General features: G+C 40.1%; 1 protein-coding gene across 2 annotated transcripts; it reads left to right on the top strand.

The window, feature by feature from the left end:
- The first annotated feature begins 6,776 nt into the window (after positions 1-6,776).
- LOC115582199 (golgin subfamily A member 7-like) lies at positions 6,777-25,838 on the top strand. Of its 2 annotated transcripts, none has more exons than XM_030418015.1 (6): positions 6,777-6,885; positions 8,510-8,635; positions 12,497-12,649; positions 16,858-16,959; positions 18,613-18,665; positions 24,234-25,838. In XM_030418015.1, exons 1-5 carry the CDS (start codon positions 6,877-6,879, stop codon positions 18,652-18,654), a joined length of 432 nt encoding a protein of 143 aa, XP_030273875.1. In that variant the 5' UTR covers positions 6,777-6,876; the 3' UTR covers positions 18,655-18,665; positions 24,234-25,838. The 2 variants fall into 2 exon arrangements, with proteins under 2 accessions (XP_030273875.1, XP_030273874.1); XM_030418014.1 differs by having other exon boundaries at positions 24,231-25,838.

The raw sequence follows: 25,838 nt of genomic DNA, 5'->3' as shown, positions 1-25,838 counted from the left end.
GGGAAATTACGGCTTTTGATTACGTTTTCATCGTACAATCAGTTGGAGCGCGGCGTCTGTTTTGTTTAAAGGGAGGGCGAGTCTGTTGCTATTGACGAGAACTTTTATTAACAACATCTGTGTGTATCTAACCAATCAAGCACCACGTGATCGTTCGGCCCGTCAGATACAGTGCTAGCTCAGTCCTGCCCTCTTCCTCTTCCAATAATTGCAGTCGTGCTCTGGCGGTAAGATGAGTTCTGTCACGCAGCACATTTGGGAAACACCGTAAAATGCAATATTTATATTTTCAAGGGTGTGACCAAAATCTCTCTTCACAAATATGATACAGCTGCACAACTTAAAGCCAGTGCACTGAAAAATCAGCCGATGAAAACTCCACCGAGAGAAGCCTGAAGATGATAAAATACAAGCATTTAAAGTTACTAAAACATGAAACATAAAGCACACTGTGTTTACAGTATTTTAACTTTTAACTCAAGGTCCCCTGACTGGCTTTCGACCATGTTTAGTGGGCTTCCTCAGCAGATTAGGACTGTGGGCTGCAGTTTAAAGGCAGTAGGTCGTCCTTGAGTTTCAGTTTCCAACGTCAAGAACGTTCTTGTTCTTCAGGCACGTTGATACGGCGGTTCAGCTAATTTAGCTATAAAATCACTGCCTAGATTTCAAAAACACGACACGCAAAATATAACTTTACGCTCTATAACCCGTCTGCGAGAAAGAATCATATAATTTGGAACTATTACAAGAACAATAAGATGTTTTTAAACAAAACAGAAAGCTTTCTTTCATGGGTCGGTCGTTTCCTTAAAGACTAATGTGACTTATCAGTATTATAGAGAAATTGGGAACATCTAGAAGTAACTGCTCTAACACCAAACAGAAGTCTTTTTTTTTGTTGTTGTAATTTCTAAATCAGTTCCTGAATGTTTTCTTCTACATTTCCTGAGGAGACCTTTTCTTTTTTTTGGTTTTAGTAGCAAACATAATAGAGACAGTGTTCAATTCAGGAATTGATTTAAGTTAATCAACAACATAACCCGTTTTTTAAGTTAATCAGTTAAAGGGTTCATAATCACTTTCCATGATACGATTTCTGGAAAATGAACTGTGTAAAATTAGTTTTCATAAAAGGAAAAAATGGGGAAAACATTCAAATTATCGAAATATTGATTCATTTTTCCAGTCAACTGTGATTTCCAAATAATTTTTCCACATTGTCCTTACAGGTTTTTCTGGAGAGAACGTTGTTGTTTGGCAGTAATAAGGGGCAAAATGGAGACAATGTCCAATCGATTTCCACATAATTAATTAAAACTATTTGCAGGCATGGAGTCTTTTTGGTCTGTGCATGTAACAACAAATACATGGCTTGTTTTTTGTGTTTCAAGAAGGTCAGACTGTCCTGCTAGAATCCATAAGGAAGACATTTTGTATGTATACAATTTTCCGCACCACAGTCCCGAACTGATGTGGGTTCAAACTGTTGAATATTTATTTTTCAGTTTATGTCTCCTGAGTAAGAACTGAGGAACTGTTTCACGTCTTCGTTCTATAGTTTAAACCACTTAAAGCACCATTGTCTCCATATTCACCGAAACCAGTCAGGCGTCAAATAAAGGAAAGAGAGCGAAACAGAAGTGAAATGACTTTATTAGCCAGAAGGTTTTGGCCGCTGCTTTTTGTGAAGGAACATTTTGGTCATAGGAGCTGTGCAGGAATGCCCAGCTGTAAAGATTTCTGCTTGTTAAGTTGGACATTCGGGTACATAGGTCTTTAGTGAGCAGTAGAGTTATGTGGGTTATAAGCACTCTCACACACAACACTATAAAACTGTCTCGATTTAACGGGATGATTAATGCCTCTCAGACTGCTGAATGAAATATGAGGTAATCCGACTCCCCCGGTCCCAGTCAAAACATGCCCGACATGAGGGCAACACACATTTTGCCACAATGAACAGGGAGCTTTTTGCAGTTCTGCGTCTCACCAGAAAATAAGATATTTTTTTGTGCGAAGAAATAAAGTGGTTGATACAGATTTAAGGTGCAAAGCTTTGCAGGAGGAGGAGAAACACCGGTCCCCGACAGGAAACGGTGACTTAACCGAGGGACTTAACAACACCAAACTGATAAAAGACACCCTAAACAGGATATTAAACAGCTAATAAACATTTAGAGCCATGTATGTTTCCCTTTAAATCCTTCCCAGGCATCTTGAGGAAAGTGATTGTTTGAATTTCCACGGGCTGTCGAATGCATGCAGTCGACCACATCTGATGCAGTGAGTCATATGGAGTTTAGGTAATAACGTCGTGTCATTACGCCGGTAATTTGGGGTGGCACGAGGGACTTCGGAGCGCTGCACGTAAACCATGTGTGACTGAGGTGTTCATGCATGAAAATACAGCAAATTCGACGCTTGAATTGTATACGTAGCGTTGAAGAAATGTCCCAGCTCTTTGTACTCAAAACAACCCTAAATTGTAAGATTATGTGATTAATTTGCCTGTTATCTGTGGTGGTTAATGTGGGTGCTGATGAATGGCAATGAATGAATAATTATGTGGGCAGGTGCTGCGATGTCTGGCTTTCATTTAGCAGCCCGACAAAAAAAAAAAAAAAAAAAGAAGAAGAAGAGAAAAAAGATCCACACTCGCTGGAATTTCAACACACTCCTCCACACACTGACATGTTCAACCGCTCGGCAGCAGAGGAAGAAAAATAAATATTAATATAAAATAGAGAGAGAAATAATAGATAAAACTATGATTACTGAAGTTAATTAAGATTAAATGCAAGAAACAATGTTTGAAATTGATATAATCTTAATTTCTTTAAACCATTTAGAAAAATGTATTTATTATTTTACTTTTTTTTGTTTGTCTGTCTGTTAATGTGAATTGAAGCAGTGAAGTATTAACTTCAATCTAAAGCAGTGATAATAAATAAATAAATAAAAAGATGAATAAATAAGATAGGATTGCAAAAGTACAGCAATGAATAAATGTAAATGCATTAAAAACATATTTATGTCTCGATCGGTTCCATTTATTCTGTGGTTTATTTAATTATTAACTTCAGTTTGTAATCTTTTATTTCTTGAATTGTTTTTGTGTTTCATCATTTCTGTTTTATTCATTCACGCATTTTGATGTTTCTACTCTTTCTCAGTGATTAAGTTATATATTTCTTTTCCTCTCTAACTGTCGCAGTGACCCAGTTAAAAATTAAAAAGCTTCCTTCTCAAATCAGAAATGATAAATGATGCCTGTGTTTATTCAGTTTAAATTGCTGCAGTTCCCACAAGCTGCCAACTGAGGTCACTGACAGGCACAGATGTCTTCATAAGTATTTCCAGTATAATGTTAATATAGTAGGAAAAAAATAAAATACTTGGAACAAACGAACGCTGGCTGCTGTCAGAAACAGCTCAGCACTATTTTGTGCTGCTGCTGTTTCTTCTTGGCCGTCGGTGCGTCGCTCACGGGGAGGCAGTTTTTTAAAGCCTCGGAGCTCGAGAACATTAAAGGATGTAAAGATTTCAACATAGGAGCACGAGAAGCAGCTTTAACTTCCTGTCGAGGACGTGGACATGGCAGCGCTCTCTGCTCGTAGATCCTCAGCTGTTAAATCTCAGTATGAAAGGAACCAGCTTATGTCTGGATGTCCGGGCCAAGGCATAAAAGGCCTCAGGGTGACGTGGATCGTTTCAACTTGAAACTGTAGAAGCAGAATAAGGAGGCCAGTGTGAGAAGCATGGAGATCGTCATTCTCCAGCAGAAGTTCTGCATTCGAAATGTTATTCAAAATCCCCCTGCTGCACAAAAAATGTGCCGTGCTTTCTCATCAAGAGAGCAGAGACGGAAACATCTTCTTCACACATGGCAAAACAGTACAGCAAATATGTAGACTTTCTAAAAAACAGTAGTTTGATTATATTAGAGAAATAAAGCTTGATGTGACTGTGACACTAAATATATTTGAGAGATGAGATTTGAATAGAAACAGAAGTCAGATGGACAGGGTTCGTACGGGTGCTTGAAATCCTTGAAAGTGCTTGAATTTCAATGTTGTGTTTTCAAGGTCTGAAAAGTGCTTGGATTTTAGTTTAAGTGCTTGAAAGTGCTTGACATTATAACTCTGCGTCTTTCACAAAATTGGGATCAGACCGGATGATTAATTTCTGAAGTTTTTGCTGTTATGAAACATAATTTTAGATGTTTACAGCATAATATATACATAATTGTGATAAAAAGTGAATAATAAAATCATGAGTATATATATCCCTGTAGATAAGTACTTTACCCCAGCAATAAGGTGCTGGAAAATCTTGAAAATTACCCTTAAAAGTGCATGAAAAGTGCTTGAATTTGACCTTGAAAAATGTGTACGAACCCTGGATGGAGAAAATGCAAGTTCCCTCTCAAAACATCAGCACTGATTTTAAATCATGATCTCTTTGGATTATTATATTGTGATTCACTGTCTATCTAATCTGAAAGTAACGATGCTGTCATCAAAACGTGGAGCTTCAAGGAGTAGAAAACCCAAAATACTTAATATGTACCTAAAAATTGCACATAAGTGAGTTTCTTTTAGTAAAAAGGAATTATGTCAAGAAGTGACTTGATATCGGTGAGTCCTGCTGTCTGCTCTGCTTCTAAAACGTGATGAGAAAAAATCCCCTTGTTTAATTTTCATCGTCGGTGCGAGGTGTTCCCTTTAATTTGCCCTCCGCTCTCTCTGGCGTTTAATGCTCAACGGTTGAGTCAAGATGTGGGTAATTATGGTTAAACACAGGCGCTCCAGGGAAAGTCATCAAAACTTGACCAGAAAAACATAAAAATGTAATTGAGCAGATTTTCCCTCACAGACTGAGGTTAACCTCTCCCCCCGAATGTTCACACGGCGCTGGTTCTGGTCCACTTCACAGAACGAGGTTTTGCGGCACTGACCCGGTGAAGATCATTCGTAACATTCTCTCCCTTTTGTTTGCATCGAATACCTGCACTCATTAATTGACATGATATTCATGTGTATGCTCTATATGATCCCTCTGGGAGTGACGTTTTCTGAGCTGGTCCAGGTGCTGCTTCTCTCTATAAATAGCACACTGGCCCAGAAGTGATCCTCTATAAAGGATGTATAGTGTTTCCATTAGAGAGCCATTTCAGCCTGAGCAGCCGTAAAAAAAACCATTGTCGTGGGCTGTTAAGCAGCATGTGTTGTAAACGAAAGGGCCCAAATGGTGCTGATTAGTGGGCTCTCTCACACCGGCCATCGCTGAGCTGAGGGGCTTAAAGGCCCACCCCTCCTGTCAGGAGACAAACAAGCCGAGTGCAGGAGCAATAGTTGGATTTTTACATTTACACAGATCCACTAATTATCCTCTGAAAGCCAGGCTCAGTCCTCGTGATGCATGGGATGGCTGTGAAGAATGCATTCCTCAAGGGCAAGCCCTCCAAACTTAACACCAGCTCCTGACAGGCTGTGAAAATCCGTCCTGACTTCACCGAAGTTGTTCTTCTGATGCTCTAGAACTCTTACAGGCGTGTTGTTCTGCTGATATCTGTCGTCTTGAACTCTGTGTGGAGGGGCGACGTAGCAAATTGACTCTCAAATAACAGCCCGCTCTTCATGGTCGCAATATGTTTTGCTTTTTACACAATATTAAAGTGAAAGAATATTTTGGTTTCTGTCTGTACTTTCTCAAACGCGGGGAGCCTATTTGTCTCGAGGCCCAAAGACAAATTTGTATTCATATTTGCGAATGTATCTGCTTGCACAACTGCGGCTTTTGAGGTCTGTGATGGTCCGAGGCCAGGAACATCTGTGTCTCTTGGGTATTTCCGCTTAATGCTGTTGTGGAAACCTGATCCGAGCTTAAATTTCAAACAAAAAACAATGTGAAACACAGAAAGGTCATGTAATATTGGAAGGACAAGACCAGTGTGTGAGTGTGTTTTAGTAGAAATACATTTTCTCACAACTTTAAAAGGATTCTGTCCTGTTTTGTGTTTTTCACTCATCATGCAAAACTGTGAGACTTGCTGCAGCTGTTAGTGAAGTAATCATGTCTGATCCAAAACTGTGTTAAAGTCACACTGAATTGATGCATGATCACAAAGTTGCAAGTTTAGTCTGGCTTGTGGAGGAAGAATTCAATCGTTTACCACACTGTCAAAATACTCGATTATAAGTCAAAGTCCTGCATGTAAATGTATACTTATCTAAAAGTACAGAAGTAGTATGAGCACAATTTAAAAGGTGCACTATGTAGTTTTGGAGAAGAAATTCAAATTCAAGGTAGGTAGAAAAGGTGGCAGGGTCCGCCATATATAAACAAAGTAAAACAGTATGCAACTGTGTTGTCCTTTAAGGTCAGTTTGTTTGTTCAGTTTATTCAGTCATGAAAACAAAGAGAGTTTGATTATTTAGTTTGTTTAAGCAGATAAAAAAATCTATCTTTCACATAGTGCACCTTTAAATATCAATGTGAAATAAATCACTATGCATGCAAAAGGCCCGGAATTATTTTATCATATTGCCTGTTATGATATTAGATTATTACAATTGATCCTTTAATCTGGAGAGACAATAAATACACAGTTTAATTCATATTGCTGATTAAAAAGTGCTATAATTACCATTTGAATGCAGCGAGGTAAATGTATTAAGAAACATAAAATCAAAATACTCGAATAAAGTACCTTTAATGATTTTATACTACGTATATTTCGTTACTTTTGTCCACGAGTGTCAGTCCCCTCTAACCGGAACGTTTATTCCGACACAAACGTTCCGCCCGGAAGTGTTATTCCTCCGTACGTGCTAAAAAGCTGCTAGCGGAAGATAAACAGAAATCAAGTTGACCATGGCAGAGGTAAGCCTGCGACGATTTTCACCATTATTTCTCACACGTCAGCGGTGTGAGAGTGATTCAGCCTCGATGTCACATTCTGTTTAGTTTTCTGGGAGTTTGTCGGAGAGAAACACGGGTGGGAAGTTGACGAGCGTTAGCTCGGCGGTTAGCCCAACGGTCGGTCGGTAACTTGGCCGGACTTGTTCACTTGTAGCAGTCGCGTACTTGCTAACGATTTTTCTGACACGACTCATGTATGCGGGAGTGCCAGCAAAGTGTTATTTATCCAGATAGTAATGAGCCAGCTGGGTTTGATGAGTTATTAGCAGTGTGCTAATTAGATCCCTTTTGTTTTATTTACACGATGAAACCACAGGGGACACTTGGCTTTAAGGAGGGGAAGGAGAAGAAGGAGAAAAAAAGAGGTTGTGGTTCTTTGTAAAAACTCGACCTCCTGACAGTATTAACACGATTTAAGATGGCGTAATAGTGAGGAAAGTTGTTGACAGTGTTCGTGAGCTGTCTTGATCTTCTGAGAGTGAAAACACAAGCTCACAGCTGATCAATAAGGGCAAATAAAACCAGTGTGTAAGTGCAACTCCTGTAGAGACAAAGTAACTGTGGCCAAGTACATCAGATGTGGTTCAGTGCTGAAAGGATTATTAGTCCATATATTAGTGTATCTATGCCTGACACTCATATAATTATATAAGTAATGTGAGTGAACATCTTTAAAGGGGCACTATGTAGATTTGAAGAAGAAATTCAAACTCAGAATATTAATGAAGTAATAATTAAGGGTGTAATGATACATCGATTTGGATTGATAAATCATTTCAATAATCAACGATCCAATAGCATCAATTCATATCGCCACCATCCTTAAGATACGCCTTTATTTTGAAATTCCCATGGCAGGTCTGTGTCACCATTTCTGTCCATGAGCTGCTCCTTTTTAAACAGTACTTTCATTTTATGAAAATAGGGAGTGAACAAAAACAGATTTCAGGTTTCCCATTTAAATATCTGGAACCATTGATAAAATAATATTTCCACTGAAGAGTTCAGTAATAAAATTGTCAAATCATATTTTGTTTCCTTGAGATTGAAATCGTATCGTGGCAGACTCTGTGATATCAGCGTCCAAGGAATCGACCTAATGTCATATTGTGATGAAACCTGAGATTAACACCCCTAGTAAGAATATAAACTCAGAAATATCTTTTCCATAAGTGAATAAACAATCTGTTCTCAGAGGAAAATAAGGTCCCAGAACACTGTTTGATGTTAAGAAAGGTGGCAGGGTTCGCCACTTGTAAACTTTCTTTTCTCCTCTGATCAGAACTTCTGCTTAAAAACTACATAGTGCACCTTTTAAATTACAAATTTAAAGCTTGTGAGTCTCAGATCTATCCCTCTAAAATGTTTGTAGTCTACAGACATAAACCAGATACTCTGTGAAAGCCTTCCATCAGCACTTTGAACTAGTTTTCTTAGCTTGCCTGTACTTGTATATACATACTCAATGTCACTATAAATAAATCAAGCTCAGTGTATTTACTTATCAATAGACTCCAGAGTCCAGATTGTATCATATGTTGATATGATCTTGTATAATTGTTATCTCCTGTTCTTTTTTTCTCAGACTCACAGCTTGCAGGACATGAGGCAACAGGCAGCCGTCGCTGCCAAAGTCTTCATTCAGAGAGATTATACCAACGGCACCGTGTGCCAGTTCCAAACCAAGTTCCCGTCTGAGATGGAGACCAGGGTAGGTTCAGTTACACTCACACATCTGTCCTGTCTTTGACTCACTGGTGTTCAGACCGGTTTAAGCAGTGGGGTTGGGCGATATGACCAATGTGAGAATATTACAACATGACCTTTTTTAATGCCAGATAGTTAGAAAGGGTAGTACGACACGCACCACCTGCAGGGCTTGTCGTTGTTATGCATATTCAAAAAAACATAGATTATACCAAACCACTGTGGACTGTCAGTCCTACATGCTTTGGAAAAAAATCTACACACTGTTCTATCTTCACCTCGTGAGATAATTTTCTCTTTCTCTTTTTAATTTTATGGTGGTGCTTTTTCGATATTTCCTTTCTTATGTATGCATTTCTATAATGTATCTCATTGCTCTTGCTCTTTTTATTGTGTTTCATCAGTGTTAAAGTTTTATCAGGGTTCGTACGGGTGCTTGAAATCCTTGAAAGTGCTTGAATTTCAATGTTGTGTTTTCAAGGTCTGAAAAGTGCTTGGATTTTGGTTTAAGTGCTTGAAAGTGCTTGACATTATAACTCTGTGTCTTTCACAAAATTGGGATCAGACTGGATAATTAATTTCTGAAGTTTTTGCTATTATAAAATATAATTTTAGATGTTTACAGCATGATACAATGTACATAACTGTGATAAAAAGTGAAGAAAAAAAATCACCCTTAGATACGTATTTCACCCCAGCAATAAGGTGCTGGAAAATCTAAAAAATGACCCTTAAAAGTGCTTGAAAAGTGCTTGAATTTGACCTTGAAAAAAGTGTACGAACCCTGTTTTATATAACACTTTATAAGTGTTATACCAAGTGTGTCACTCTAAATAGGCACGTTATGAAACCTCCACTGCAAGTATGGGTGCTGTAGATGCATTTTCCACTTTTGTGGACCAGATATAATCAAATCCATGTCCATTACTGCAAATTCATGTGAACTTCCACATTTAAACCCAGAACCTCTTTGCTCTGAGGCCGCAATGTAAACCTCTGAGCCACTGTTCCACCCGGGCGGATCAGTTTACAGTTTTACAGGTTCTGCCTGCCATAAACCAGGTTATTTAGGAGCAGAACGATTCTACAGAAAAGAGGAAAATTAGAAAATTGATTTAATATTATAATTTCACTTGATGTTGCATTCGCCATTGGAAAATCATCCTTCATCCGAGTGGATGTGTAGTGCAGTCACTGCTCTGGCACAGGAAACAAACGGGTGTCTCTAATCAAGAGTGGAAATGAAGCCAAATGTGAAGAAAACTGTCAGCAGCATCTCCACAGAACCCCGGCTGGACTTTGCCTTTGTGTGAACCGCAGTGGAAGTGGGTTGAGAGCTGGCATCGGTAATGATGTTGAGGAGGAAGAACGGGTCGCTGAGACCGAACAGTCTGCTCGCCACATTAAAGACGCCGCCAGCCAAACAGTTCATAGTTCGCAGGACAGGAAGCTTAAGTTTTGAAATGCACGCACCACATGAAACGAGCAGCTTCACAACACTTCATCCGCTCACTGGTGGTTTATTGGCACTTCCCTCTTGATTGGGTGGTCTCCCGTGTTTTCTGGTCGGATTCAACACTCACACACACACTCACTGAAGTGCTGGACAAATGGAGAATGCTTTAATGCAAAGGTCCCCTCATCATCAAAAGGTCCTCACACATATGTTTCTTAATGTTCTGCTGGAGTCCCTGTTTGTGAAATATGCAGTATAATGACAAGCTGTTCAGTGGCTTCCATGTTTAGGATGTTTGCAGAACACATTGTTAAAAATGAGCTGCCATTTTTTGACACCAGCGTTTGATTTTGCCATATAGTTCAGATTCTGTTTTGCAGCAGTTTGCATGCAGTAACATCACATTCTTGCAGGCAATTATCTCAAGCTGCTGGATTTATTATTTTTGGTTACTCTTTCCTGTTGTAATGCTGTCGGAGGACTGTGCCAAAGAACAGGGAGAGCACGCAGTGTTCTGAATGTATTTGGCAGCCAGATTGCCAAATCATTCAAGAGCGTTTCATTAATTGAGAGCTGGTAATTTTCACTGACCTGTGTCTAATACTTATTTCCTCTGTTCAAGTCATATTTAGTGACAGAAACAATTAAGACAATATCCTCTTCCTCGCTTGAAATTGTAGCCTTGCACGCTCATCTGACATTTTTGGAATGCAAATATGGCTGCGTCAGATGTAATGGAAAGATGCTCAGGCGGAGAGATGTGGTTTGAACGGCAGCCTCTGAATTGGAAAATTAGAAGGAGAACAAAGGCTCTCCATGGCTGGTACCAAACACGCCTAAGACCACTGATGTGCTGGAGCTTGTTGCTGCATTCCTCAGGCACAAGGGAGCAGAACATTGGAGGGTTTACAGAGGCTCAGGAGGTCCCTGGCTGGCTCCTCGTCTAGTCTGGAGGCTCCTTCTTTCCCCCCCTCAGTATCACAGAGAGGCTGTTCAGACCTGGTATCCTCATGTGTCCTGTGTGATCTGATCACGAGTGGATGGACACCTTTAAGTACAGGTGTGAACTTTGAGAACGCGTTTGAGGTCCGCTCACTCAGACGCACATTCGGAGGTGGTCTGAGCCACATAGAGCAACTGTCCGCTCAACTGGCATCTTCTGTGAAACTAGAGGAAGAATTCACAACACCAGGCAGAATAGATTACACGCTGTCTGATTTTGATGTTATTCAATGTAATGTAAATTAAGTGTTTGTGCTCTGTTATCCTGCCAATGTTAGCAGCAGATGTTTGCGAACACGCGTCTGTTTCAACTAACCATGAACCAGTGATCGCAGCATTCCCACGCTTCTTCACGAATCATGTTGAGTCAGGAGGAACAAACTTTTTGAAACTTTTCTATGACAAACGTTGTATAATTCATGCTGTCTTTGGCATTAAATGCAAAACATGGAGTTGTTTCTTTCCTTGTAAGAAGTGTCAGTTAAATTTATGAAAGAGGACAACATTTTATCGATGGTAAACCGTAACTAATAAAACAATACAGGCTATTTCTTTGAAGCCCATGGAGAAAGTCTCCAGGCTCAAATTTTGCGGGCAACATTATACATGAAGATATTTCTTTATTTGTGAAGAAAACATTGTATGAGTTTGTTCCATTGATGTATGTGTTTATATGCATGTAGAGCGTTGAAGGAGGATTCGATAACAAGTGGTCACTCAAGGCACATTAATACCATGAACCGACGGGCGTAAAGCTGTGCACTTGTGATTGGATCACTCAGGACAGATGTTGATAACAAATGTAAACAGCTTCAGAAAAATCATCTGTTCCACGGTGGGCACCATCACCCAGTCTAAACAGCCTCTGAGTATAGCAGTTCTCTACCTCCACCCGTCTTCCCTGCAGCAGGCCTTCATTTGAGGAACTGTTGAGAACCTCTGGTTTGATGATCGGCCAGTTTGTCTGCCAAAAGCTGCGTGCAGTTTGCAGAACAGCAAAGCTACAGTGCGTCTTTATCTTACTCAAGGTGAGCCTGTGCCACTGGAGAGGATTCCTTCCTGGTGCCACTGTGTGTGTCCTGCTTTCAGCACGAATGTCCAGTCAGCTATTGAGTGAAAACATTCCCAGAGCGTTTGGCCAAAGCATCCTAATAATTCCAGGAGGTGTTTCCAATGTGGGAAAGAGGCCCAGCACTCCCCTGATGTATGACCACTCCAAGAAAAGTCAGCCCCTCATTTATCTAAAGATGGAAAGAAGTGGAGAAAAACGATCTGCTGCTAATAAGACCAGTTTCCACTTGAATATCCCAACAGAGGCAGAAAGCACTCACACACTGCCGTCCAAATACACGCCTGGCTGTGTTCCCTGTCTAATGATTTTAACCCTCGGGTCTTCTTGTGTTTCAGATTGACAAACAGCAGTTTGAGGAGACGGTGCGGACACTAAATAACCTGTATGCTGAAGCGGAGAAGCTGGGAAGCCAGTCATATATTGAAGGTTGCCTGGCCTGCCTCACAGCGTACACCGTCTTCCTGTGTATGGAGACTCACTATGAGAAGGTGAGAGATATTTCACACAGTTAGAATGACTGTGGCTGGTTATTAAACAGCCTGGAGGTAATATACAAAATGAGGTCACATCATGTAGATTTAATTTTGTCAGCTGTCAAATCTCAAATCCATGCGAGTTTTTGTCGGATTCAGCTTCAGCCCTCTGAGGGACTGAAGTTACTCTGAAAATGATAAAAACACGTCATACATTTTTGACAAGCATTTGTCTAAAACCTTTTGAACATCTTCGCCAAGTTCCAATCAAGACCAAGTCTTAGCATTTTAGCCAAAAACATCACACTCCACCAGAAACAAGAACCAGAGACAGGAACTCTGCAACCAAATTCTAAAAAAGTTTTTCTCATCTTGGACGTGATTTTGATTCAGTTTCAGTGTCACAGTTTAGCGCTGTGAAGATTTTCCAGCTATGCCCTCATCATACTGTGTCCCGACACTGTGCAGCGTGACAAGGCATTGTGCTTTGAGCCTGATGCCCTGTTTCTAATTTAGATTTCTGTTGCTTGAGTTGAGAGCGTGACATTAACAAGGACAGGTTGAGGCTGAAGTCATGTTAGAATAATGAATTATCTATCCAAATTTGTCTCCTTTTATTACAAAAACACGATCTAACGTGCCAGCTGGCTGGTGGGAGATTGCCAGGGAGCTGAAAGTTTCGGGTAGGGGAACAACATGTCGACTTGATGTTGGCTATATTTTATGTAGCTCCCAGTAGAGAAACATCAATGTCACAGTGTCAAATGTGTGTTTTCTGTTTTAGTACAAATGTATGAAGACAGGCTGTCTTAGCAACCGTCACCCATCGTACACATTTATACTTTATCAAACAACGATGATGCACGATGGATGTTTACATCGTAGTGTGCCACATATGTCTGTATATTATGTTGTTTGTTTGTTTACATCCATGGTTATACACTGCTTTATATTTGCCCATATGCATCAGATTGTTATACCATCTGTTTGCTTGTGGAATCAGTACGTAGTTCTGTAATTAATTGTATTTACAGTATATCAAGTTAAAGTGAAACTCTCGCCAAAAAGCAACCGAGGTGTTATTTGTGATTGAATATGAGTCAGACCTTCGTATAAATGCATAATTACGACGAAAGAGGCACTTTTAAGATTCACCGTAGTTTCGTTTTACAGGCAAGCTAATTTTCAATGGGAGTGCTACGGGCACTTTTACGATAGCATCGATATCTCTATTTTTAAAACAGTAAGAAGGCACGACACAACATGAAACTTTGCTGGTAGTATCACCAGGGTCTCTACACATGAACACGAGCATTGAGAACATTGTTTGTGTACACAGAGTTTACTAAAAAGAAGCTTTTTGAACAACTCACATTAGTAGCTGCAAGCCTTCCTGTTAAAGTTTCATGTTGTGTCGAGCCTTCTTACTGTTTTAAAAAGAGCGATTTTGATGCTAGCGTAAAAGTGCCCGTAGCACTCCCATTGAAAATGAGTTTGATCAAAAGAAAAAGACTATGGTAAATCTTAAAAGTGCCTCTTTCGACGCAATTATACGACATATACATTTACAAATAGAGCTTAGGTTGCATTTTGGCGAGAGTTTCACTTTAATATGTTGAGTGAATCTCATTGTTTGTGCAGAGCTCTGAAACTGAGGGACTGTTACACTCTGAAGGAGGCGTAGTTGGGAGGTCTACATCTTTTCCCCCACATGTGCTAACTTTTGTCACTGAAAACTGTCGTGAGATGAATGAAACAATACATGATGACACGATCGAAAGACAATAATATCCAAAAAAAGAAGCTTATTGTTGAAAACATTCTATTTCCTCAAAGCATTTGTTTAAAACCCGTTTGTTCCCTGACTAAAACATCTGAAATCCTAACAAACAATCAGCTCAGCATGTCTCTCAGCACCGCTGCACGCTCACTCTTTCAACAGCAAAGCTTTGTCCAAATATCCTGTGTTTTTCTGCGAAGCCCTGCTGCTGCTGTCATGGCTTTTTGTCACCTGCTCAGTTCAGGGTGGGGTTACATTCAAGGTCCAGCTCTGTTGGCACTGTTGGCACTGTGCTGCTACTGGGGAGGTAACCCAGGCCCGTCGGAGGAGATGTCACGAGTCAGAAAAGTCTCTGTGACTGTATCTGCTCTTTATTATTTGGAGATCTAAAATCCTCCTCTCAGCACCATTGGTGTTATTGTTAAATGTACATTTTTTTGTTGCAGTTCTTTATGATAGAATCAACACTTGTAGCATTATAGCAGTGTTTTTCAACCTGCTCCTGGGGGGTCCTGCCCCAATACGCATGATTTCAAATGATCGGATCATGGTCAGCCTTTGGTGTTGGTTGCTATCAGCGACGGTTGACCAGCTGAACAGTTGAAGCAGGTTAGTTGGGAAACTTTTAAAACATGCAGTGAAGGGAACGCCCAAGAACTGGACTGAAAAGAGTATTTAAACTGTTTAAATCAAATGCCTGGTCAGATGTATAATCCAGCTCACTTATTCTTTGATTAGCTAGTTTCTGATTTCCTGAAGTGCCTGTGTGGAGACAATATTAACATTTGAGGGGTTTGGCCTCTTTTGTTCCATTGATTAAGGGTTATGTAAATAACTGGTATTGGTACCATACTCAGAACTCATAGAGGCTCATATCATGTGGATGCTATACCCAGCCCTAAACATCACCATCCATTCAGTAGAGGTCCTGGATCAGGCTTTGAATGCTACATGTATACATATCAATGACACGGTGTATAGATGACATTGGAGATGGTTAAAGTTGACTAGTACTGTCAGAAGCTATGTTGCTGCTGTGTAGAGCCCCATAGTTTGGCTGTAAATCAGTAACTTTTTGGAGAGCGAGCACATAACTATGATTTGTGTACATGTAAAATCCCTTTTGGCCCCTTTCATGCAGACTATAAATGGATCCGTATGTCAGCGGTCTTTCTCTACTCTGTGAATTTGTCTTTCAGTGGACAGGAGAGAACTGCGATAAAAAAAAAAAAACAACATTTGGCTTAGTTTGGGTTTTATGAGAACTCGTAAAGTCATGCAGTTTGAAAGGACTGGTCATTACCAAAGTAAAAAACGGAGTCTGTTGTTCAACTTTTCAGTTCAAGAATGCGTTTGATTGGCTAGATGGATCCCCCGGTTGCTCACTTAGCCAAACAAAGATTAGCTAGATTGACTCCAGGTAGCAACAGAACCTACCACAGAAAAATAAGAGAAATTAATTTGATGCAGTATTGTCAATTATTATTATTTTTAAGTTAAACATTGTCTGGATCTTAAAGTTCTGCCACTTTTCTTTGTTTTTGTATTATTGCAATTTGAATATATTTGGGTTTTGCTTTGTTGGTTGCTCAAAACTAGATATTTGAAGACTTCAGGCTCTGAAGTCTGCTACCATTAAGACACCAAAATGATTTTGTAAAATATTTTTAGATACTTTTAAGAATATAAACTCTGTATTTATAATCCTCTTCCTCTTTAGAGGATTAGCCATACCTGTGCATTAAACCGCTAGCAAGCTGACAAAGACAATGGAAAATTGCCTAGACAAAACCGGTATGGATTGGTACTGGTCCTGGTACCAGAAAAACGTGTTGAGGTCGGACATCCAGCCCTCGAGTTTAAAGGCAGGAAAATCTACTTGGTCAGTCAATAATCTAGACATAAATACTGCAGTTTTAACAAAAATGTCACCAGCTGAGTGGAGTTTTAGTATTTTAATTAGAGGATAACTGTCTTAAATTGCAAACCTTCATGTTTTTTTATTAATTTTGCCAGTGTTGTACGAGCAGATTAACTGGGACAAAGTGTTCTGAGTGGTAGACGGTAACAAAAAAGACAAACAGACTAACGACAGTCGACAGCCAGATGTTGTCAGGATTTGTGAGCTCAGGTGATTCTGTCTCTTATAATCTGAACAAAGATCAGTCAGTTTCAACTTTGTTTTCACATCCAGTCTGAAATGATTTGCTGCTGTGATTTGTTTAGAACGTTACATTACACTCGTACATACAAACAGAACACTATGGAGGATGTGTGTAGAGCAGAGAAGATGATTAATTGAGAATCAAATCAATAGAAAATGAAAACGTTTGTCTCGTGTAAATACTATGGTAAATATTTGAGTATTCACACACGTCTACATTTTCTGTAACAATCACACCAGTGAAATGTATCTGAGTCTGTGTCTGCTGTGTTCATTCAGGTTTTGAAGAAGATTGCAAAGTACATTCAGGAGCAGAATGACAAGATCTACGCACCGCGAGGCCTTCTACTCACCGACCCCATCGAGAGAGGCCTGCGAGTCGTATCCTACTTTTCAGAGTCTGTCGAAGCCAAGAAACGCTGTTTGTTCTTTTCACACAGCCGAGCTGCCGAGCCTTGTTCAACTGTAAATAAACTGTGAACAATGATCCCCTAAATAGATTAATTTCAGGCATTCGTCTGACTCCATATTTCATGGGAAACACAATGAAAACAATAGTAAGAATAAACTTAAACTCAGATTGCCCGCCTTGCAAACAAATTAGAAGCACAGTCGATTTTTTTTTTTTATAATAAAAACAATCCTGTTACACAAGAATGAGCCTGTGTGGGAAAGAGGAACGGTACGTCGAATAATTCGGGTTCCTTTAACTCGGTAGACGTACGCTGAGATGAGGACATGTGAATGCAATCACACCACAGCTTTAAGTAAAACAAGGAGCGTTTACAATGACCTAATAGACTCAGTGATTTACAGGCCTTCTGCCTCCACCACGTCTTTGCCTGTAACTGCTGGATGAAAATGGAAAGCAGCAGTCCGGGCAGCTTACAGGAAATCCAGCGCCATGTAGGGATACCCTGTAAAAACACCAGATAAAAGTTAGTATGTAATCCATAGCATCTGCATAAAATCAGTGTGTGCGCCGACATCCTGACTGTACCAGCATCTGTGTGTGTGTGGGGGGGGGAGTGACTCAACATGCCAATTAATTGTAACTGGGCAGCAATGGGAGATTAGGGATAACAAAATATGACTGAAATTGTTCACAGCTGAGCTTTGTTCCCCCTCTTGTCTGTGGTTTTACTGGGCTGACAGTGATCTGGATTATTTCTCCGACACTGTCGGGCTGCTGTGCTGACTTTGGCACAGGAGCGCTGGGAGATTGACAGGAATGTCTCACCTGAACTGTTGTTTTAACATTCGAACCAAGGAAACATGATGACTGCATTTGTAACTGTCTGATGATGTGACTGCTTAATACAACCACCTGAGTATTCTCATTTGCCTCCAAGTCTGAGGCTTAAATTTTTTTTTATCATCATGTGCCAGTCCAGCCAGAGTGTGATTTTCTTTAAAGAAAAACTAATATAAACATGTTTTTTTATGCCATGAGCTATCAGGTTTTTGACTTTTTAAGACCAACGCAGCACTTCACAGCACCAATCCCCCCTGAAAAAGTCTAAATGCTGTATAAAAAACGATGTGATAATGTGTTAATCCTTTACGACAAACATAAAGTTACATTCAAAACCGTACAAAGACAATATTTACTAACGCTTTGGGGTCGACCGCTAAAGCACCGAGTTAGACGAGTTCGTTATTGGAATCAGAGCGTAACGCAGAGCGCTGAGGTAAAAGTACGAAGTGTCCCCAAGTATTTGACAGTTGGGTCACTTGCCATGGCTCACAAGTGAAGGTTAGTGGTCAGCCTAGCTTGCTAGTGTGTGTCTTGTATCAACATACGTACCCTTCAAAAGGCTATGATTTATCTAATCCAGCCCTCAAAAGTCAGTCAGCCTCTGCAGAGACGAGCACCCACCCAGAGGCTGGAAGAGGCTGGTGCTGCAAGAGCATTATACTTTATTCATCTTTAAGTCCCAAGTGAAGTGAATCCATATTTTATTTGATTTTGATTGAATGTAAAATGAGCCCAAACTTGCTCCGAGTGCTTTTCCTTGACTGAAGCATCTAAAGATTGAAGTCACCATCTTTGAAGACAGAAGCCTGACGAGATAAAAGCTGCCGCGGTGAGTCTGGTGTTTTTATATTCTATACATGAAGTGGATGTAGAACAGATCAGCTGCTGGGCTGATGTACAACACAAATAACATTTTGAAAGCTTCTAAATAATTATTTCAAATTATGAAACGGACATTTTCCTTTTAGGAAGTAAAGAAAAAGGGTCTCGAGTCAAAAGAGCGGTAATAAAAGAGGGTTCAGTCTTTATGTGTGCTGTTTCTCTCAGGCCTCCTCTGCATTCAAAGAAAAAAATCCCACATCAAAGTTAAAAGCTTCTTCATCTGTGAGTAATATTAGTTAACTGCTGTACAGTCAGGAGGCCTGTTTCATAAAGCTTTTAAAGGACTTTATGACTTCAGGTTGCAGAGCGCTCACTCTTCTGTCTATCACGTCACTGAAGGCTGTACAGTGTGCACATGAAGCTCTGACGGAGCGGTACCGTCCAGAACACATGAACCAGCCAAACCCAGCTGCGATTAAGTGTCCTTTCAGCACAACGGCAGACTCGCTGCAGTTACATGTCCTTAAGTAGCTGTAATCAAACAATTATCACATTTTAGTCCTAATAGCCCATTTCCTTGTTTACTCTGCTGGCCGCCGGGCTTCTACCACATCCATCTCACACCGGAGGAATTGGCATGGTCGGATTTCATGGCTTCGGCTGCTCATCCTGCAGTGAGATGTTTTTATTTCTGAGGGCTGAAAAACCCATGAAACGTTGCGCAAAAGTCAAACTTTGGACATGGGTCGGTCAAAATGGCTGTCACAGTGGGACTTCTTTCACCTACATGTGTGAAATTCACTACACGTTTGTTTCACATACATATCTACAAATATGTTTCTTGTTTTTTGAATTTAGTGTGAAGCAAGACATTTCTAGAACTTCACTGTTTGTGGTCAAATCTGCCCCAAACTTTGCATGTTGGATAAGAGTCCTGGCCTGAACACATTCACATGCCAATATTCTTCTACACTCCCAAATCAACTTCTGAATAAGAGACATTTTGGGTGTGGACACTCCTGTTTAAATGTGTAGGAGTGAGGCTACGTGTGTGAGTCCATAGATGTGTCTGTGTTTAAGTTATTAGGCAGGACAGTGTCTGAGGGGAGTACTGAGAGGGCAGGAAGAATATTTCACACTCAAGTGAACGCGTTGATGGACTTTTATCAGAGGCTCTGCTTTACGCTGGTTACATTCTCTTTCCAGTCTTCCTTCGTGAGCTGTGATTTTACTACACTGGTAAAAAAAAGGAGCTTATTAAGACCAAAAGTCACCTAAAATATGATCACATGTCATTGATTTCAAAGAAGACATTTTCTGGGAAACGTTTCCACGCTCAGAAAATATCCTCTTCCTCGTTTATATATTTTTTATATAATTGTAGCAATTATATTTTTTGTTTATTAAAGCATTCCTCATACTTTTCATTCCTTTGTACCCGCAGTTTGTTACACATGACTGCTTCGACGTTCTGACACAGCAGAGAGCGATCGTTAACCACAGATTGCTTTCATATATCTGCAGATCTTTACCCTGGCAGACGCCTCATGGTTTTTGCCTCAGGAGCACATCTCATCCCATAAACTGTTCCAGTCTCGGCGACAGTAAATCCCCACTTTTCCTCTTGTGTGCAGAATAAGACTACGGCGATCCTTTTCATGGTGTCATCCGAGGATGTGCTGGGCCCAAATCATACTGAAAAGTACTTTGTGTCGATGCTGGCGGGAGCCCAGTCTGCACTGTAGTATAGACACTACCATAAGGGGCAGACAAGATATACCCCATAAATATTTCACCAATGGGAAATGTTGTGTTTGGCAATATGTTTTAGACCACAGACCCCTCTGGATGGATAAACCATTGCCTTACTACCGTACAGAGGCATACAGGGATTAATCTTCTCGTTTGAAATTCCTGCCGAGCTCCTCGATACATATACATGTCCTGTTGAGGAATGTAAACCCAGGACATTTATAAGTAGCTGTTGAGAGAAGAGAGCGTTGGAGCTTTGCCATGGTCAAAGACAGGGTAAACCACAGCCAGCGAGCAGACAGAGAGCACATACAGTGTATCAGTTCTCCTCCGTGTCTGAGCCTCTTTATCCTGCCACGGTCTCTTCTCCTCTGTCTCCTTCGGGATCAGACTGATATATCACCGTATCAGACTCATGCTACTCGTTGAGTCGTCATTAAGCTCCGCCACAATGTGATTGTGATAAAGCTTCCTCTTGTTGGCCATCTTCAGGAGAGGCAAAGAGACCTCCCTGTTTCCTCCATGGTTCCCATCATCTCTACGGAGCGTCTTGTCAATCTATAGTCATAGTTTTGGTTTTACACTCGTGAATGTTGTGATATCTGGTTATACCTTGATATTTTCCTCAAAAGCACTTAATAAATGTTAGAACCAATAAGCCAAAATCAAGAATCATGTTATTTTCAACCAAATACCTCAATTTTAAAATTTAAACAGTATTTTAGGGATGACGATTTGTAGTATGAACACAATGAGATTTTTGATTGATAATCGTCAGTTATGTGGATATAATGATTAAAGCCATATTTTCATGGGACTAGAACGACCCGGAAACCTCACGTAGGTTGGAATAATTGCATCTTAGTCTTGTGCGACTCTGTCAAGTGTGTCATCTGTAAAGTAGAAATTCAGCAGAATATTTCTGACCATGTTTTGCTAAACACAGAGGTCATGTGATAATATTAGTCCTGTGTAAACAGGGCGATCCCGTGTCGGAGATTTGGGGTTGTATTTCTTTTCAAACATCTGTTCTTCTGTTGTCACACAGCTGAAGTAAGAAACTTGATCTCAGCTCATTCAGCTAAAATAAACGGCTGTATTAAAAAGTGATGACAGAGAAGGTTAGGAAAAAGGTTGTCAAGTGAAGCCACAAAGCATCTTTCACTCAATCAAGATGACCTACAAATATGTATTTATGCTTCGAACACATGCAGGAAGTGGGCAGAATGACCATATTAGGAGTGAAGCTGCTGAGGAACAGATGCTTCGCTCCTGAAATCCTTGACACTGTATCCTGGGGTTACTGTCAGTAAATACGAGTAAAACAAAGACTTGACTTATCCCGTGCAAATGTGGGGGGCTATTTCTAAATCACATGAGGTCCCCTGGTAATACCAGTCCTGTATGAATAGAGTTTAAGTAGATGGTAAGTTTGTGCAGTAAAGAGCCAGCAGACCCTACTGAAGAGGACTTAACTTTTATTAGGGGGCAAAAAACATGAGTTCAGATGAGCTCTGATTCTATTGCATTTGTGTTTGCTACTGATTTTTTGGGCCCAAAGTGAAAGCAGGTTTAAATCTATTTGTTGAGTTTATTTTGTCACCTTTTTATAAAGTTCTTACGGAGAAACGGTCGCCTGTTTTTGGACTAGTGTTTGTGTCTGGTGAGTTAACTCGATGACCCTCTGTTTTTCCCATGATGCAGCTCATCGTCTCTGTTGAAAACGGCAAATGAGGTTGATTCAAGCAGTGAAGGCTGAACTTTAATCTGTAAAGTTTCAGGCCAGAAAACAAAAAAAACATCAGCTGATAAACTCTGCAGAGCTGGAGGGAAGTCTTTTCTAACTTCTACATCCATCCATTCTGTATAAAATATTTATGTGTCCCACGATCTGAAGAGTTCTGGAAGGATTTTTCGACTCTTATTAAAAAATTGTCTCATAAAAAAAGGTTTTTTTTTTCCAACTCATAATTTATTTTGTTTTAATTGCATTTTTTTGGCTAGAAATTTAAAAAAGAAGGAAGAAACATTGACTTATGCTCTGCCTCTGGCTGCACCCACAACAATAAAAAACACTGGTGTCGACCTTCATCACGTATCTATCAATCTGTCGTCTAACATTCTCTCTCCCTCCACATTATGGCTGAAGGCCTGGCAGGATTAAGGCAGGATTTTTTGTTTGGCTAGCAGCCTCCCAGGTGAAGGCCTGTGCAGCATGATGGATCAACCTCCAGTGGGGATGGCTGCACTGTAGAAAAATCAGACTTGGCCCGAGCAGCTCCTGACTGCTGAGAATTCATTCAGGGGCAGATGGCACCAAGTCATTGTCCTGGCATGTTGTACAGAAGACATTCAGCTCCTGACGAGGCGTGTTCTCGCTCCACGTAGAAACTTGCCGCCTGGCCACAGCACGCCAACAATCCTGTAAATTAGGCTGTACACATGAGAATATTTAGTGTCAGCAGGGAATGTTGGAAAATGCTCGTGCATAAATGGTATTCATCATTACTTTGCTGTTCTTTTCATTGTCTGAAATTAGTTTTCCCTCACCTGCCAAGAATATCTTTCACAGGCAAAGACGTTTTTACTTAAATGTCTCATGCACTCTGGTCCGTGTTTACACGTCCTTTATACCTGAAAGAACTATACCTACTATTGATACAATGCTTGAGTAGGAGAATAGAGACATTTCTCTGTGTTTGTAGGCTAGCAAACAGACTAAATCCTCAATAACTAGTACGGTTCACGGTTCTTCAGATTTATGTTCAGTGTTAAGCTCTAAAGTACACCAATAACAAAATAGTGGTATCTTAACAAAGTCTTATCTGACGATATTGAATACAGAAATTCAATCCACATTTGTACTTTAATCTTATGTACATCAGGAGAGTTATTAGCTTCATCACAGCTGACACTTTGGCAGACAGATTCTGCAATTGCACTGCTCTAGTTTGTCATTTCATACCGCATGCTGGTGTTGTGGAACCAAAACAGGCATGAGGTCTGTTTAGTTGTCAGAGATCCATCAGAAATTCACACCTGTGTTCCTATACTGCTGGCACACAACCATCGATTTGCCTCTGTTGCAGCTCTGTTAATGCCTCCGCTGGCGGATCAGAGGCAGAACCTAACGGTCCCTCCATACAGCTTCTCAGAATCAGTATTCCTTTGTCCCACAGACGGGGAAATTTGTTTGCCACATTTTGTTTTGACATTTAATTTTGACATTTTGCAGTGAAAGCAGCAGTTGAGTGGCCAAGTTTTAGAGTCAGCTGAGGGCAAATAAAGTTGAAGAGTTAGCTGAAGTTTGATCCCTGAAAGCAGACGAACGGTCTCCTGAAGATTTAAGATAAAGGCAGTTTGATGTCAAAAGTTGTCGTGTAAGCACTGACTGCAGTTCAACTGTCAGTTTAAGTGTAAGTCCGACTCCTTGATTTGATTGTAAATGCTTGAGTTTTGCCAGAGAAGACATTTTATATGTAGCAAAAAATGCAAAAGTTAAGAAGCTTAATGCAAATTGTCTTCATAAAATTGAGTGAAAGTCTAGTTAAGCCTCAGTTGAAGTGCGAGCATAGCGAGGACTTTAACGCTTCAGTTAAGTGTGAGTGGGTTCTTGTCGATATGTTTGTTGATGTTGAGTGTTTAAATGACTTCAAGTGACTGAAACTCTTATAAAGTACGAAATCTGAAGTCTGCCATGCTTTACTGATGCGCCTCAGTGGATGAGTCATCAGTTGTATGAGTTCCACTTGTGATTTTCCTGTTTTTACTTCACGTTCACTCGGTGTCGTGTCATTAACTAATCTGTTTGTGTCTGCAGCAGCTGTTTGGTTGAACGGAGCTTGAAGGGGCGCGCAGCAGCCCAGCACCAGTACCCAGCACCTCCCTCCAGGGGACCACCCAGACCTGCACCTCTTAATACTGCGTCTCTACAATCTATCCCCGTCCACTTACTATTATGTGCATGTCCCGTGTAGTGTATACTTTATGACCAAGTCTGAGATTTCTTACGCACACAACACTTATTCAACTGTAATTGTATTATAATTTGTGACGTCTCTTTCCCCGTTAATCAAATTAAGGTTCAAGTCTGTTTTATGGCTTTTAGTTTGTTGTGGATTTGGAGCGACACATGATTTGATTGACTCTCCAATGATCGTTAATGTTGGACTAAAATCGCCTTTTTGGAATGATGAACTTTTGTATATATATTTTTTCTTTTTCCGACACTCCTTTTTGAAAAATGCAGTCTGCACACAGGGTAACTTATTTTTATGAAGGACTGTAGAAGTCGTCTTGGCCGAACTGAGGGTATAACTTATTAAAATAAAAGAGATAACCCTGGTTATTAGTGTGATTTGCTGCATGTGCCACACCTCAGTTTGTTTGCTTTGTTCTTATTTATGTATTCTTGCGAAGGTGCTTGCTAGTTTATCGCCTTTCCTGCATGTTTGCTTTGTAGCGTCTGACCTTTTAAAGCTGAACCTCGTCAGGATCCAAACATTCCAGTCAGACTGTCAGAGTCAGATCCATCTTTGATTTAAGAGATTCTCTCTGAAAAACCAAAAGTCGTGCTCGCTCTGTATTTAGCATGTAATATTGTTAATGCCAGTTTTCATGTCAAGTTTTCTTGGGGCTGTATTTTGTGGACTGTGCCTCGCACGGTGTTCAGTGACTACTGTTGTTTTTTCACTCATGTCTAATAAGCATTTATTCATATATCGTGAGATTGCCTTTGACCGAAGTATTAAAAGTGCTCTTGTTAGATGACAGCGCCTGTAATGGCTTTGAATGTTGCCTTTTGTTAAAATCCGAAGGCCCGGTCGCATCAGGATCTACAGCGGCCAAACTTTGCAGCATCACATCGGGTGAACTTGACCCACGAATTCGTCCAAAATGGAGGAAGCTCCCATATCTCATTAGCTGTGTTTCTACATTCACTTTTGTTTCACCTCTTCTGTCTGAGTATTGACTCCCCCACAAAAGAGACCATGCAGACACTTTTAAGATTTATCACAAAGAAGCACAGATTAATTGAACCACGTTCTGGTGTGACCGGGCCTTAACTGTGAAGTCACATCTGGGCTTTGTTCACTTCTTGCTAACAGGAATCTAAAACCTAAGATTATCATATACTGTTATTGAAACCTTAATACAGGAAGAATATACTATAGTGTTTATGGCTAAGAATGTTATACGAAATAACTGCATATACAAGTCTAGATTTTTGAATGCCATAGCTTAAAGATCAACGATCATCGTGATTTTCAATGATGTAAATAATGTTTCATTAATCATTTTGATTTTGTCATATGTTATCGATCTGCTGTTCAGTTAACTGAACTTTTATATGTTCTGTTTTCAGTTGAAGTCCGATGTTTTATGAATCTAATACTTGTATGCTAATAAATGATATGTACATATTTTA

Source organism: Sparus aurata, chromosome 5 (assembly GCF_900880675.1).
Source record: "Sparus aurata chromosome 5, fSpaAur1.1, whole genome shotgun sequence".
NCBI lineage: Eukaryota > Metazoa > Chordata > Actinopteri > Spariformes > Sparidae > Sparus > Sparus aurata.
Note: the sequence above shows the minus strand (reverse complement) of the source record. Positions and strands in the feature narration are given on the sequence as shown.